At 42.6% G+C, this 15935-nt stretch overlaps 1 protein-coding gene across 1 annotated transcript in view; it reads right to left on the minus strand.

The window, feature by feature from the left end:
• The window catches only part of SIGIRR (single Ig and TIR domain containing), a 43368-nt gene that overhangs the window by 702 nt on the left and 26731 nt on the right, over positions 1-15935 (minus strand). The window contains exons 5-7 of the mRNA XM_082270722.1: positions 11014-11157; positions 4446-4548; positions 4208-4358 (exon numbers count right to left, since the gene is read on the minus strand). Of these exons, the coding sequence (XP_082126848.1) occupies positions 4208-4358; positions 4446-4548; positions 11014-11157 (398 nt within the window). The remainder of the gene's footprint in view (positions 1-4207; positions 4359-4445; positions 4549-11013; positions 11158-15935) is intronic.

Below are 15935 nucleotides of genomic sequence, written 5' to 3' on the forward strand. Positions count from 1 at the left end.
AGAGGCAGTGTCACTAGTTATGCAAATCAATACATGTTTTACTTTGGGGAAGCAAAAATCTTGAGCTTTGAAGGAACTTTGAACACAAGCTTCCTTATGTAAAAAACAAAAGTTAAAGCAAAACTTTACCCATACCAAAAACAAAAGTTAAAGCAAAACTTTACCCATACCAAAATGGTAAAAAAATAATGTTCTATATTAATAATTAAGCTACCAAAATGAGTGTGTGCTGTAAATTGCCTCCAGCATTGCTCCTGTTTCTTTTTGCTGGAGGCTGCCATTTTGCTGAAGCTCAGGGCCCCTGAGCAGCAGTAAGTCTTTGCTGTCAGTAGATCCGCCTCTACATTTTCGGCACAGTGCTCAAAAATAGACAGCAACCAAGCATGTACAGAGCAGGGTGAGACAGTTTATTACTGGATTTTAAACATTATAGACACTTATTTTTAAAATGTTTACATAGCGATACTCGCAAAAGGGGCCAGCATGAAGTGATCTAGCATGACTTCATTTCTGACTACAGTTCCACTTTGAAATACATTTAGTATGTGAGTCTGTTGCACATCATAACTAAATACTTTTCAGATACAGATTTGACTTGGTACTGCTGGCAGGAATCTAAAGTATGTATGCCTAAGCAAAATGTCAGATATATATGTACATATGCAGTACATATCTCCACTACACACACATTTTTCCATTTTTATTCTCTTTAAATATGCTGTAAGTACATTAAAATACCTGGCAGAAATCCAGTGAGATGGTACTTCCTTTGCTGCACCTACCAGCCCCATCAATCATCATCTCTGACCGGTTCACTAATGTCTCATTTCCACTGAGTGGTACGGTACGGTTCGGAATGGTACACATTGCGTTTCCACTGCCAATAGTACCCTTTCATGATAGGCGTGGTGTAGCAGGAAAGCTGTGATAGACGATTCTCTGTCAACCAATCAAAGTTCTGCAGAGTATAGCTCCACCCTGTTGGTACGGTACTAATGTGCTTGGTACCCCAACGAAAGGGTACCAAAGAGTGGTACGGTACGGTTGGTTCGGAATTAGGGTACCATTCATAATGGAAACGGCATAAATAGCGTACCGTACCGAACCGTATCAGAAAGCTCAGTGGAAACGAGCCATTATATGGACTACGGAGCATCTCCCCCTGTACTATGGGGATTAGGATAGTAGGGTCTGTTCTGTAGTCTTAACACACTTTCTGCCCTAAGGTGCTCCTTCATAAACTAAGTACAGCAAATGAGCATTGCTACCCTTAGACAGAAAGTGTGTTACTAGTAGGATCACCAGGTTAAAATAATAAAAAATAAAAAAAATATGATAAAGAAAACCAAACACAGCCACCTCATGTAAGGACTAGTAAGCTGCAATATATTAAATGTAGATGCTTGGGTTTAGATAAACTTTAACTATATACAATTGAAGCAGAACTGCAAAAAAAAAAAAAAAAAGATAGAAAAGAATAGCCGAATTAAGAAGCACAGGAGATTTTTAACTTTTATAACACCCTACACAAGGGTTTCTCAGCTAGAGTTCCTCCAGAGGTTGCCACTTTTTGACACTTCTTGAGGTGGCGTTCTTCCCACTGACCATCACACTAATGTATCATGAGTTGTAGTTCTAGTCATTTTTCGCAGGGGTTTCCTGAGAACAGAAATGTATTTCTCGATGTTGAAATGGTTGAGAATGGCAGGATATACGGGCACAGATATGACTCATCCTGGACGAAGATATACCCGATAACCCTATGCACTTTCTTTTGCATGTGCCGCACACTCCTCTTAGCCGCTATCGCAAGAACGTCTTGCCGCATCTTCTGAATGCGGCTCGCCGCCTGGTCCCCATTTATTGGAAAACGGCGCAGATCCCATCTCGGGGCGCATGGATCAAAATGGTGAATGTTATCATGGCGGCAGAGGAGTGGATGGCCCACTGCAAGGATAGATATGCAAAATGGGCAGTCTGGCTGCATTACCCACCTCCTGCAGTCACGGACGGTGCACTCCCTAATTCCTCAACTTGATGCATGTTCCTGGTTATTCCCCATACCTTAATCTACCTCTAGTTCACCAACACCTTTCCATCTTCCTTTTACCCCCTTGTACCCCGATCTCCCGTCCCGCCCTCTCTACCTTCCTTTCCTGTCCCCATCGCTTCCCTGCCTCTTTCACGCCTTACCATGCTGCTATTTTCCCCCCCTTCCTCCCCCTGTCTGAAGGGTACCGTCGGGAGTTTGAACCCGCTTCCACTGAGAATGTTCTTTTTTCATGATATTATATGCCAACTCAGGACTGGTATTGCCCTTTTGCCCCTTGTCTGCCCTGATTTTATATGTTAGATTCTTAGCTTTGTTTTTTGTGATTGTTTCTTGCAAATGTTTTACTCCTTTGTTTGCTTAAACATAAATAAAGATTACTTAGAAAAAAGAAATGGTTGAGAAAAGTTGCCTTACACACTCCCCAGTTACCTCCATGGGTGATACAGTTGCATGCAAAAACCAAGCTCTTCCTTCTCTAGAGAGGCAACGACAGAACTGAGTAGTTCTGATTGGTCAGCGTGGTCATGTGCTGGTGCTGACTAATAACAACCCTTCTGATCCATCCTGGTCACCATCTATTTTTTTGGGATGCTGACTCATAGATGACCAATGATGTAAATCCTGCTGCCTGTGCAGTTCTTGGCTATGTTCACATAAGTCTGCCACAAGCCAGTCTCCTGCTGTGGCCCACCACTTACATTGTTGCAGTCTAATGCCTCGTACACACGCAACGATTGTTGGCCGTGAATTTTCGGCCAACGTCCGACCGGCCGATTTTCGGCTTGTTAGTATGATGCTTCCGACAACCGACAACCAGCCGAACAAAATCTGGTGTGCATGCTATAAAATTTTTGTTGGCCGTCAACACAACGGCCGATTTTCCGTCAGTCAGTACAGCATTCGGCAGACAAAATTCAGATGAGCAAGACTGGGCATGCTCTGAGAAGAAAAAACACATGGAAAGTAAACCAGCACATGACATCACTTCTGAAGTTTTTGTGTGCAGTCTAGAGCACATTCCAACCAACACAACAACACTGGACAAAAGACGGCCGATCGGTTGGCCGATAATCGTTGCGTGTGTACGAGGCTTAAGGCCTGCAGAAGACTGATAACATCATATCAAATCAACTAGACTGGAACTCAAGAATGTTTTTTTCAGTGATAAAGGGTACAGCTTTTTTTTGAAAGCCTCTCCACAACACTTATCCCAATAAAGCCTTTAGCTAAAAATTAAACCTAATAGCTAAACTAAACCCCAGACCATTAACATTACCCAAACTCCTGAATGAATCCCTAACACGAACTAACCCCTTTTTCTTAATATGTAACATGTTCTGCATTAGGACCTGCTGCTGTGAAAGTTCGCAGTGACTTTGCTAGAAGATACCAGCACCAAACGCCCACATACTTATCGGAGTTTCCGTTGTGTGTCCTTCAAAAGGTTAAATGGCTTCCATACACAGTACATTGACTTTATTTTGTGTTTCCGCCCTCCAGGCTGAGGGTTTTTCTACACCATCTCTGCCGGGTGAGCAGTTATGTAAGCACTACTATTGTTATTACATGGATGAGGGGCTTGCTTCTTAACTATTCATTTCATTTTTGCATAAGTCTACTTGGAATTTTTATCCTTTGTTTTGCTTTTCCCAATGCATGGACTACAGTTTGTTTTATGGAATATACTTTTTTCTTGATTTTATTTTTTGTGATATGACAAATCTTTTTGTCACTTTCTGGAACCAACTATGGATGTTGTTTTAAAATCAATTGGCTCTCCAACAAAGGTGATCTGCACAGCCACTGAACTGAGAACATAGGTTCCAAGTGCTTCTTAAAGATTGAAACTGTTGTGTTATAATTTATTTTGTGTGCATATGTATGGCAGTGGTGGGAGAATTTGCTTTTAAGTTCCTTTGTATACAAAGACAGATGTTAATATTTTAGTGTTTTCTGTAAAGTGCTGAATTTAAAAAAATGCTGGCCCTTTATGAATGACAAGGATTAAATAATATATGTATGCCACGATTACCATTTGCTAGGTATTTTGTCAGTTTTGGGTCATTGTCTGTACAATCTTGGAATTGTTGTCATGCAGTGACATGATAAAGATCAGTTTTCCCCCCAAGTGCTACCATCTCTTCTCACACATACCACAGAGTCAGCCTTCCAAAGCAGCACTTTTAGTAATCCTCTCTGGGAATTCAGCAGTTGGGTGACTTCTGTCGGCAGTTCCTTGTACTGGTTCTCAAACAGAATAAAGACCGGCCTGCGGGAGAGTTCCAGCAGGCGTAACAAACCATCCCTGAGGATAAGAACACACATTGGTCACGATCATGGCATCATTAGTGCAGACTGCATACAAAAGGTTGATTACTTTTGGCAAACCTACCTGAAGCTGTTTTGACACCATTCTTGCTCTAGATACGCCAGTGACAAAATCACTATCAATCGACGGCAGCGGCTGACATTCATAAGCAACTCAGCAGAAGGTTCTAAACATAGAAATGTGTTAATAAACCTTATAATCCACATTGCCTGTTAGGTTAAGATATTTATGTTGAAGCCTACCTTTTGAGCCTGTAAAGTGGAACTTTACCCAACCCCTCTAAAAAAAGATGTTGTTTTTCCTCTGCCCACCTGGTGCGGTGTTCTACACAGGAAGGATATTCACCTGCCCAGTGGATCAAGCATTGCCCTGCTGCGATTCCCTCTCTGTAGCTAGCACTCAGGTCCCGTGCCACTATCTTGTTCCGGGATGTCATCGGGAGGCACAGGCACTCTTCTCAATGACATGCCACTAGCCCCATCCCCTTCTACTTTAGTGAATGGGTGCTCCCAGGTGCCTCTTTACCCGTCAAATTTCCCAAGAGGCCAAGAGGTAGCAGAGAGTACTGACATCTATTTGCCTAGGTGAATGACAGAAGAGGGGGTCGGGAAGAAATCAGTTTTTATGAAAATATTAACAAATAAAAAGAGAAAGAAGATAGCTGTGCAGTGGAGGGGGCAGGATGGAGAGGAGGAAACTCATCAAGAAAGGTAAAGTTCTGCTTCAAGAGACTGGTGGCTTCATGTAGAGGTCACCTAGTACAGTTTTATCATTGCAATTATAGATATGAAATTGTGGTACAAGGCTCAACTACAGCCATTCTCAACCAAGGTTCTGTGGAACTCTAGGGTTCCTTCAGAGGTTGCTAGGGATTCCTTGAGCTGTGGCCGATTAACTTCCCATTTGATGGTGTCCACCTAGTTTCAGGTCCAATGCCACTTGGCAGAGCCAGTTTCGTAACACCATTGATCTTTGGCAATCTTACCACTGGTCACCAATGTAAGGAGCATTTTTCCCACTGACCACAAATTTTTTGAGGGTAAGAAAGGCTGCTCCACTATATAATCCCACTAAAACTAAGGATATAGCCACAAGTCTAGAAGATGTGAATAAGTGCAGTTGACAGTTTATCATCTGCCATATTGCTGAGGACACAACTATGTTCTTAGCAATATGGTGGCAGACAGTGTCCTTGACTGAAAAAGTGAACAGCGCTTGTCTACAGCAGCATTATACAGGCAAAGTCAGCAAGTAGATCAATCCGAATAGTCGGAACAGCAATTCACAAAGATCAGTCTGGCTGAGGGAGTTAAGAGGACAATTGTTCCTCTATAGTTTCCTGGGTTGCTGGGGGAGCTATCCGATTGGATTTTGGTGCCCCATGTGACTCTGACAGCTATGGTATGTCTATTTAGGACCCTGCACCCGGGTTTGGCGCACATTTCCAGTGTGGGTAGTGTAGGGACATGTCACCTATCTGTCAGGGACAGTAATTAGTGGCAGGGAGAGGTTCCAGATGAGTAGGGAAAATGCAGGGACACATCATGCTTCCTGGAAGCCTCCCCACTTAAGTAGGGACTGGCCAAGCTGTATCCACCCCTCGAGACAGATGTTGTTGCACACCTGAGACCTACTGCTACACCCAATCCTGTAACTTTCTGCGAGGGTGTCCGGGCGGGTTGTTTCCCTGCTACAAGAACAAAATTGGTGACCGCACTCCAACGTGGATAGAAGCAATGAAGTTTTATTCATCACCACATAATTCATACAGAACTGACACATCATAAGACAGGTACATAGGTTGACGCGTTTCACAACACTATGATCGCTTACCCATAACCATGTTGTGTCAGTCCTGTATGAATTTTGTGGCGATGAATAAAATTTCAATGCTTCTATTAACATCGGAGTGCGGTCACCAATTTTGTGCTTGAAGTGTTATCTGGACTATGGATCCGACTCACACCTGATTCATAGCCTCACCTGAGCGGCTTGCCTGTTTTTGATGTGTACATGTTTCCCTGCTAGGTCCCCACAAGTCTGCCAGTCTACAGTCCAATAAAGAAGAAAGCAACAAAGAGGTGCTGGGACTTACTAGCTCAGGGTAGACTGCTCATAACGGGTAAGGCTAACCTCCAGTGGGAACCCCAGCAGGTTTCTAGAAAAAACATGTGGAAATAGTGCCAGACCCAAGGATAAAATAGTCCAAATTCAATAATTAAAAATATAAAAGAAAGGAGGCGCAAGCACCTAGTGCATTACCCTTGGACACCTTTAAAATATTTATTAAAATGCCAAAAGCATACTCACAAACATGAAGAGCAAAAATTGCATAAAATGAGTCCACCACGATGTGGAAAAGACATGTCCCTATATTAGGGCCATTGATGAGTTTTGGGAGGTACGCTCCCTTCCTCAGAGCTCCAATTATTAGTTTGTACTAAAAAAAACACCACATTTTGGGGTCAGAAAAAACTCTCCCTTCATCGGGGCTTCGGTTAAAGTAAGATCCTTGAATCGGCTCAAAATAGAACTTTCCTGTGTGAATCTGGGTAGGGAAGCTAATTGCTGGATGGAGAGTTACTGGTCAGCAGTATCTGCAGGAGCACTTAAGAAAGCTCTATTTTGAGTCCACTTAAATTCTTATAAAAATATTTGATCCCCTGCTGATTTTGTATGTGGAATAAGTATTTGACCCCTTTGCAAAACATGACTTAGTACTTGGTGGCAAAACCCTTGTTGGCAGCCACAGAGGTCAGACGTTTCTTGTAGTTGGCCACCAGGTTTGCACAAATTTAGTTTTTTGTCCCACACCTCTTTGCAGATCCTCTCTAAGTCATTAAGTTTTGACGCTGGCGTTTTGGAATTCGAACCTTCAGCTCCCTCCACATATTTTCTATGGGATTAAGGTCTGGAGACTGGTTAGACCACTCCAGGACCCAAATGGGCTTCTTCTTGAGCCACTCCTTTGTTGCCTTGGCTGTGTGTTTTGGGTCATTGTCATTCTGGAATATCCATCCAAGACCCATTTTCAATGCCTTGGCTGAGGGAAGGAGGTTTTCATCCAAGATTTGACAGTACATGGCCCTGTACATCGTCCTTTTGATGCAGTGAAGTTGTCCTGTCCCCTCAGCAGAAAAACCCCCACGAAAAGCATAATGTTTCCCAATCCATGTTTGATGGAGGGGATGGTGTACTTGGGGTTATTGGCAACATTCCTCCTCCTCCAAACACGGCAAGTTGAGTTAATGCCAAAGAGCTCAATTTTGGTCTCATCTGCCCACAAAACTTTCACCCAGTTCTCCTCTGAATCATTCAGATGTTCATTAGCAAACTTCAGACAGGCCTGTACATGGGTTTTCTTGAGCAGGGGGACCTTTCGGGCACTGCAGGATTTCAGTCCTTCGCGGCGTAGTGTGTTACCAATTGTTTTCTTGGTTGCTATGTTCCAAGCTGCCTTGAGATCATTGACAAGATTCTCCCATGTAGTTCTGGGCTGATCGTTCTCATGATCACTGAAACTGCACGAGGTGAGATCTTGCATGGAGCCCCAGACCGAGGGAGATTGACACTTTTTTTGTGTTTCTTCCATTTGCAAATAATTGCACCAACTGTTGTCAAACTTGTCACCCTCTCACCATGTTTCTTAGCAATGGTCTTGTTGCCCATTCCAGCCTTGTGTAAGTCTACAATCATGTCCCTGACATCCTTGGATAGCCCTTTGGTCTTGGCCATGGTGGAGAGATTGGAATCTGATTGATTGATTGATTGCTTCTGTGGACAGGTGTCTATTATACAGGTAACAAGCTAAGATTGGGAGCACTCCCTTTAAGAGAGTGCTCCTAATCCCAGCTTGTTACTTGTATAGAAGACATCTGGAAACCAGAAATCTTGCTGATTGATAGGGGATCAATTACTAATTTCCCTCATTAAAATACAAATCATATTATAACTTTTTTTAAATGCTTTTTTCTGGATGATTTGGTTGTTATTCTGTCTCTCACTGTTAAATAAACCTACCATTAAAATTATAGACTGATCATTTCTTTGTCAGTGGGAAACATACAAAATCAGCAGGGGGTCAAATACTCTTTTCCCTCACAGTATAAGACCCCTGAAACGCATTGGCTGTATTTTAGTACAAGCTAGTAAATTAATTTGAATTCTTATCCTTTGGTCTGGCATTCCTTCCATTTGTGCATGTTTTTTTCTACTAATCTACAGTGGCTGCATAGTTTTTGCCCCATACCTACACAGTTATAGTCCGCTGATAAATTGATTCCCCAATGGAAAGTGACTGTATGGTACTTACACCAACATACTCCATTGACAGTTTTCCCTCAAATATGTGCTTTGCCATGATATTTCTGATTAAAAAAAATTTCAGGCCTTTATGGTGTTCTTGGCAAAATTACAGTGGAGAGCACCGTTGAGAAAAGTACGTGTCTGTGTCGCCACTATACAGTCACCATGGGGTCGTGTATTATTAATCAGCGTTGTACAGATTACAGGAAATACATATACATATTTTAAAAGGATCATGAGATGAGCTAACACGCAAAAAAAATATATGGTGAATACTATCTTTTGTGAAGCAGTATACATTATATATTTTAAAAAAAAAAACAAGAAAAATAATAAGTGACACTGTATGGCAAATTGGGTTTAATTTTGAGAAATGTAAACTTATGCATTGGGGAGCTAAGTATATGCATGCATTATAGATACTAGTGGGTGTAAAACTGGGGGAATCCATAGTGGAGAAGGATCTGGGGGTTTTGGTAGATTATAAGTTTAATAGAAGCATGCAATGACAAGCTGCAGTTTTCTTGTATTAGGGGAGGTTTGGACAGCAGAGAGAGAGATATCATTTTGTCCCTGTACAAATCATTAGTAAGACCTCATCTGGAATATGCAGTTCAGTTTTGGGTGCCAGTTCACAAGAAGGATATCGGGGAACTGGAGAAAATGCAGGGAAGAGCAACCACACTGATAAGAGGCATGGAGAAGCTCAGCTGTGAGGAACGATAAACTGAACCAAACGTATTCTCCCTTGAGAAGAGGAGATTGGGGGGGGGGGTTTATGATCAACATGTACAAATACATAATTGGTCCATATAGGGAACTTGGTGTTGAGTTATTCACTTTAAGGTAATCACAGAAGACAAGAGGGCACTATTTTGGTCTTGAGGAAAGTAAATTTAATCTCCAAATACGGAAAAGCTTATTCACAGTAAGAGCTGTGAATATGTGGAATACACTCCCTCGAGAGCTGGTTCTGGCCAGCTCAGTAGATTGTTTAAATAAAGGCCTGAATTATTTCCTAAATGTATATAACATAAATGGATACCAATACTTTATAGGTAAAGTTGATCCAGGAAAGATCAGTTTGCCTGTTGGGGGATCAGGAAGGAATTTTTTCCTCTGCTGGAGCAAATTGGATCATGCTTTATAGGGCTTTTTTGTCTTCCTCTGGATCAGCTGTGGGTATGTATATGGAAGTTTTCTATGTGTGTGTGTGTGTGTGTGTGTGGCTGAACTGGATGGACTTGTGTCTTTTTTCACTATGTAACATTGGGGAGAATTTACCAAAACTGGTGCATGCCGATTCTGGTGCAGCTGTGCATAGTAACCAATCAGCTTCTAGGTTTTATTGTCAAAGCTTAACTGAACAAGCTGAAGTTAGCAGCTGATTGGTTACTATGCACAGCTACACCAGATTCTGTATGCACCTGTTTTAGTAAATCTCCCCCAATGTAACTATGTAAGTGTTCACAAAATTGAAATCCTTATGTAAACCATGATATGTTTTCAAGAAACACATTGTACATGTTTCAAGGGGCAACATAATTGAAGCCAACAGAAGTGGCAACATTCATATAGACCAGGGATCCTCAAACTATGGCCCTCTAGCGGTTGCGGAACTACATATCCCATGAGGCATTGTAAAACCCTGACATTCGCAGGCATGACTAGGCATGGTGGGAATTGTAGTTCCTGAACAACTGGAGGGCCATAGTTTGAAGACCCCTGATATAGACCATAAAGCCGTTGACTTTGCTGTTAAGGGCTTAGTACAATATAGAGGACTACTATAGGGTAATAAGATCAGGGTTGCTGTTAGAAATCGCGGGGCCCCGTACAGACTACCTGGCAGGGCCCCCCCAAGAAAATATTAAAGATATATTTAGCTAAAATTACAACAAAATCACTATTAGTAGACACAAATATAACATAACTCACATAATTCCTGCTAAATCTAAAAAAAAAAAAACTATGTTAATAAATAAAAATTAAGATGAGATGAAAAAAAATATACAGGCTGGGCAGTTGGAGCTCCTGGATTAGAGAGACAGAGGGAGAGAAACAAAGTTACAAATAAACTACTGAGCAGAGATAACATTAGAGCCAGTGCTGGGAGGGGGGCCACAAAGGAAGGGGGATTAGAGGAACAGAGATCAGATTCAGGTGCTGTAGGAAGATTTCTGTATTTGTTGTCCATCACTAATCCCCCTCCCTGTGTGGGCCCCCCTGTGTGCTCAGGCCCCCTACAAGAGGGCTGGTGGTCCCCCCCCCCCCCCCCCCCTATCAGCGGCCCTGAGTAAGATGCTTGGATGCCAAATGAATTTACCTGTATTAGGCAGGAGACTTCTCTCATCCAAGTGCAGTTTGTACCCATATCTGTTCTCCAAATGGGGTTTTAGGATAAAGTTTGTGAACTTTGTGTCAATGTTTGATGGACAGAAGGAGACATAAGCATCGAACAGACGTCCATCTGCAGGCAAACACAGATGTGAGTTCTTGTGCATCCACCATATATAAAATTCTGAGTCATTCTGTTCATACAGTGCTTGTCAAGTCAAAGCTATAGGACATTTAGGAAATATATTGGAAGAAAAACACAGAGACTTCTATTGCTGACCTGTCTTTCCAAAAAATGCTAGCTGTCTGGCTGTCACACGGATCCTCTTGCTTTGAATCCGTGACCCTAAACAAGTATGTAGATAAGGGTTTCTGATGTTTCCCCAACTCCTGAGCGGCATACTTGTTCTGGAATAGTGTTCAAGTCACCAGACAGCTAGCATTTTCAGAAATTGCTCTGCAATATTAATCCAGTGTGATATAATTCTGTTATAATAAAATAAATATTCTGGATATTTTTCCCCAGTGTAAGCATTCAAAATGGCTTTAACTATAAGTTGGATATACATTTTTTATAAATTATATGATTTGTGTTACAAACTTATTTCACCAAAGCAGTGACTGTAAATCAGTTATACTGAATATACGCAATTTATTTCGAATGTTATTTTGTAGTGTATTATCTTTACTATTTTTCTGTGCCATGAAATGTACAGTATAGAACTTATATAGTACTTTTTTTTTTTTTGGCTGGTATTTAAAACTTGCACATTTTTTGTTATGTTAAATGCCAACTTTTGTGACATTAAATGCCAACTCAGGCCAAAGTTGTTGTTTTTTTTTTTTTTTTTTATTTCTGACAGTATCCCCATTGAAAAGATTATACCTCTTCCCATGACATGAGGCAACCTGTTACCAGGACAGGATACAAAGTGACACACAAACCTCAATTAGGACCTGACATAGGATATAACCCTTCTCTTTTCTACCCAAAACTATAAAAAGAAAAAACATTTTGGAATGGAGTTGGACTTTGAAGTGTATGTAAACACTAATGGCTCTTTCACATTGGCAGTAAAAACAGGCAGCTGAGCTGTAGTTTTACCACCCCTGGCTGCCCCATCATAATTCTAACATTACAGCCTGACAGGGATGTACACCTACCAAGGCCGTGATGCTTTGTGGATGCAGCATTTTTAACTTGAATGTGACAGATGGCACTCCCTGTCAACTTTGCCCATTGACATCAATGGGGTTGCACCGCAAACACAAACCAGAGTACAAAAAAATAAATAAAAGCAGACATCAGGAGGCAGCAATAGCTTCGTGAGTGTTTGCCTGCCAGAGCTTTAAAGCATTCTGAAAAGTGATCCACTGTGGAACGTTTTTCGGAAAGCAGTAAGCAAACCGCTTGTCTGAAAAAGCACTAAGGATGAATGTCTCTCATTTGTCTGCTTTTGTTTTATAAGCTACATTTGCACATGTGACTAGCGCCCAGCCGAGCAGGAATCTGCTAATTACTGCAGCTGTTTCTACCATCTATGAGCAGCTAGCTGTGTCCACCGAGCTCTGTACATTACAATGTCACAAAGTGCATCAGCAGCGATCACCGCTGGTAATTGCTGGATGCATTGGCAGCCACATGTAGCAGGCTGTAGCTAGCTGCTCACAGGTGGCAAAAACAGCTGCGGGAATCAGCACATTCCTGCCGTTATCATTCATTTTAGCACTAGCCGTCTGTGCAATGGTAGCCCTAATTATATTCCATTTAGTGTTTTGTTATATATGTTTATTAAGGGCCCTTTCACACGAACGATCCGATCAGATCCGCCTGTCAGTTTTTTTAGGTGGATCTGATCGGATCCCCCATGCATCCCTATGGGGCAGCGGATGTCAGCGGAGACATGTCCGCTGACACCCGCTGCCATCCGCATCTGATCCTGACCGTGAAATCCGGATGGATGGAAATCCTATTTGCCATCCATCCAGGGGGTGGGATGGGATGGGATTGGATGAGAGCAGACAGGCGGTCCACTCTCATCCGATTCCCCCATAGAGATGCATGGGGCTCTGACACCTCCCTCTCCGCACACAGAGCGGAGAGGGAGCTGTCACCTGTGATCTGTGTATCGATCCCCCGCTGAGCAGCACAGATCTGCCTACAGAGGCGGACCGTGTGAAAGAAGCCTAAGTTAAAAAATACCGGTTAATCCTGCCGGAAATCTAGTGCTGCCTTGTGCACCCTACAACGTTATCTCAAGCAGTCTAATTAGCCCTCCCAGTTCTTCTCTTGTACAGCAGAACACCTACAACTAAAGCCTCGTACACACGCAACGAATTTCCGCCGACCGGTCGTCCGTCTTTTGTCCAGAGTGGTGTCTGTTGGTTGGAATGTTCTCTAGACTGCACACGAATTTTCCCGCACAACAGAATTCTACTTCAGAAGTGATGTCATGTGTTGGATTGCTTTCTATGTGTTCTTTCATCTCTGAGCATGCCTAGTCTTGCTCATAAGATTTTTCCCCATAGAAATCTGTACTAATGAGACGAAAATCGGACGTGTTTTGATAATCGACAAAAATTATATAGCCTGCACACCAGGATTTTTTCGGCCAAAAAGTCGAAATCGGTTGTCGGAAGCATCATACTAACAAGCCGAAAATCGGCAGATCGGTCGTCGGACGAAATTTCCCGGCCGAATTTCTACTCGTGTGTACAAGGGCTTTAGGCCCCTTTCACACGGGCTTGCCGATTGGGTCTGCTGTCAGTTTTTTAGGCGGACCTGATCGGATGCTCCATGCACCCCTATGGAGCAGCGGATGTCAGCGGTGACATCCCTGCTGACACTCGCTGTTATCCGATCCTGTCCGTGAAATCCAGACGGATGGAAGCCCTATTTTCCATCCGTCCGGAGGATCAGATAGGATCGGATGAAAACAGACAGGTGGTTGTTTTCATCCGATCTCCCATAGAGGAAAGCGGGGATCTGACAGGTCTGTCTCTGCAAAGTAAGCGGAGACGGACCTGTCATCCGCCTGCTCAGTGGGTATTGATCCCCACTGAGCAAAGCGGAGTCTGCCGGGCGGAAAGCCCGTGTGAAAGGACCCTTTGTTAGGAAGATGAGGATCAGGGGAGCAATTCATTAGTCCTAACACACTTCTTGCCTTAGGCTCGGTTAACACTGGGGACGGCTTCAAAGTCGCCCAATTCTGAAGCCGCCCATGCATCGTGACTTCAGCGGGCTTGCAAAGGACTTCTTTAATAGAAGTCAATGCAAGCCGCACCTAAGTAGTGCAGGAACCTTTTTCTAAGTCGGGGCGACTTGAGTTGCTCCGATTAGAACGTTTCCATTGCACTGAATGGAGCACGATTGTCAGGCAGCTGAGTCGCAGACAAGTTGCCCCAGTGTGAACCCAGGCTTATGGTGACAACCCCTCCTCCTTCACAGACACAGTACACTAAGTGTTGTCAACCCAGGATAAGAAATATGTTACAGGCAGGATCACTAATTAAAGAGAAAGAAAAGAATAGCCTGAAAAAAAGAAGCAGTCACAACATCTAAGGACTTGTAATTTGCAATATATTATGTTTTTATTCTTGGATTTACAGTCAGGTCCATAAATATTGGGACATCTACACAATTCTAATATTTTTGGCTCTATACACCATCACAATGGATTTGAAATTAAACAAACAAGATTTGCTTTAACTGCAGACTTGCAGCTTTACTTTTAAGGGTATTTACATCCAAATCAGGTGAACGGTGTAGGAATTACAACAGTTTGTATATGTGCCTCCCACTTTTTAAGGGACCAAAAGTAATGGGACAGATTAACAATCATAAATCAAACTTTCACTTTTTAATACTTGGTTGCAAATCCTTTGCAGTCAATTACAGCCTGAAGTCTGGAACACATACACATCACCAGACGCTGAGTTTTATCCCTGGTGATGCTCTGCCAGGCCTCTACTGCAACTGTCTTCAGTTCCTGCTTGTTCTTGGGGCATTTTCCCCTAAGTTTTGTCTTCAGCAAGTGAAATGCATGCTCAATTGGATTCAGGTCAGGTGATTGACTTGGCCATTGCATAACATTCCACTTCTTTCCCTTAAAAAACTCTTTAGTTGCTTTCGCAGTATGTCTCGGGTCATTGTCCATCTGCACTGTGAAGCGCCGTCCAATGAGTGCTGAAGCATTTGGCTGAATATGAGCAGATAATATTCCCCGAAACACTTCAGAATTCATCCTGCTACTTTTGTCAGCAGTCACATCATCAATAAATACAAGAGAACCAGTTCCATTGGCAGCTATACATGCCCACGCCATGACACTACCACCACCATGCTTCACTAATGAGGTGGTATGCTTTGGATCATGAGCAGTTCCTTTCCTTCTCCATACTCTTCCCTTTCCCATCTCTCTGGTACAAGTTGATCGTGTTCTCATCTGTCCATAGGATGTTGTTCCAGAACTGTGAAGGCTTTTTAAGATGTTGTTTGGCAAACTCTAATCTGGCCTTCCTGTTTTGAGGCTCACCAATGGTTTACATATTGTGGTGAACCCTCTGTATTCACTCTGGTGAAGTCTTCTCTTGATTGTTTGACACACATACACCTACCTCCTGGAAAGTGTTCTTGATCTGGCCAACTGTTGTGAAGGGTGTTTTCTTGACCAGGGAAAGAATTCTTCGGTCATTAAACCACAGTTGTTTTCCATGGTCTTCCGGGTCTTTTGGTGTTGCTGAGCTCACTGGTGCGTTCTTTCTTTTTAGGGATGTTCCAAATAGTTGTTTTGGGCACACCTAATGTTTTTGCTATCTCTCTGATGGGTTTGTTTTGTTTTTTCAGCCAAATGATGGCTTGCTTCACTGATAGTGACAGCTCTTTGGATCTCATATTGAGAGTTGACAGCA

Source organism: Pelophylax lessonae (genome assembly GCF_965119305.1).
Source record: "Pelophylax lessonae genome assembly, chromosome: 10".
Classification (NCBI taxonomy): Eukaryota; Metazoa; Chordata; class Amphibia; order Anura; family Ranidae; genus Pelophylax; species Pelophylax lessonae.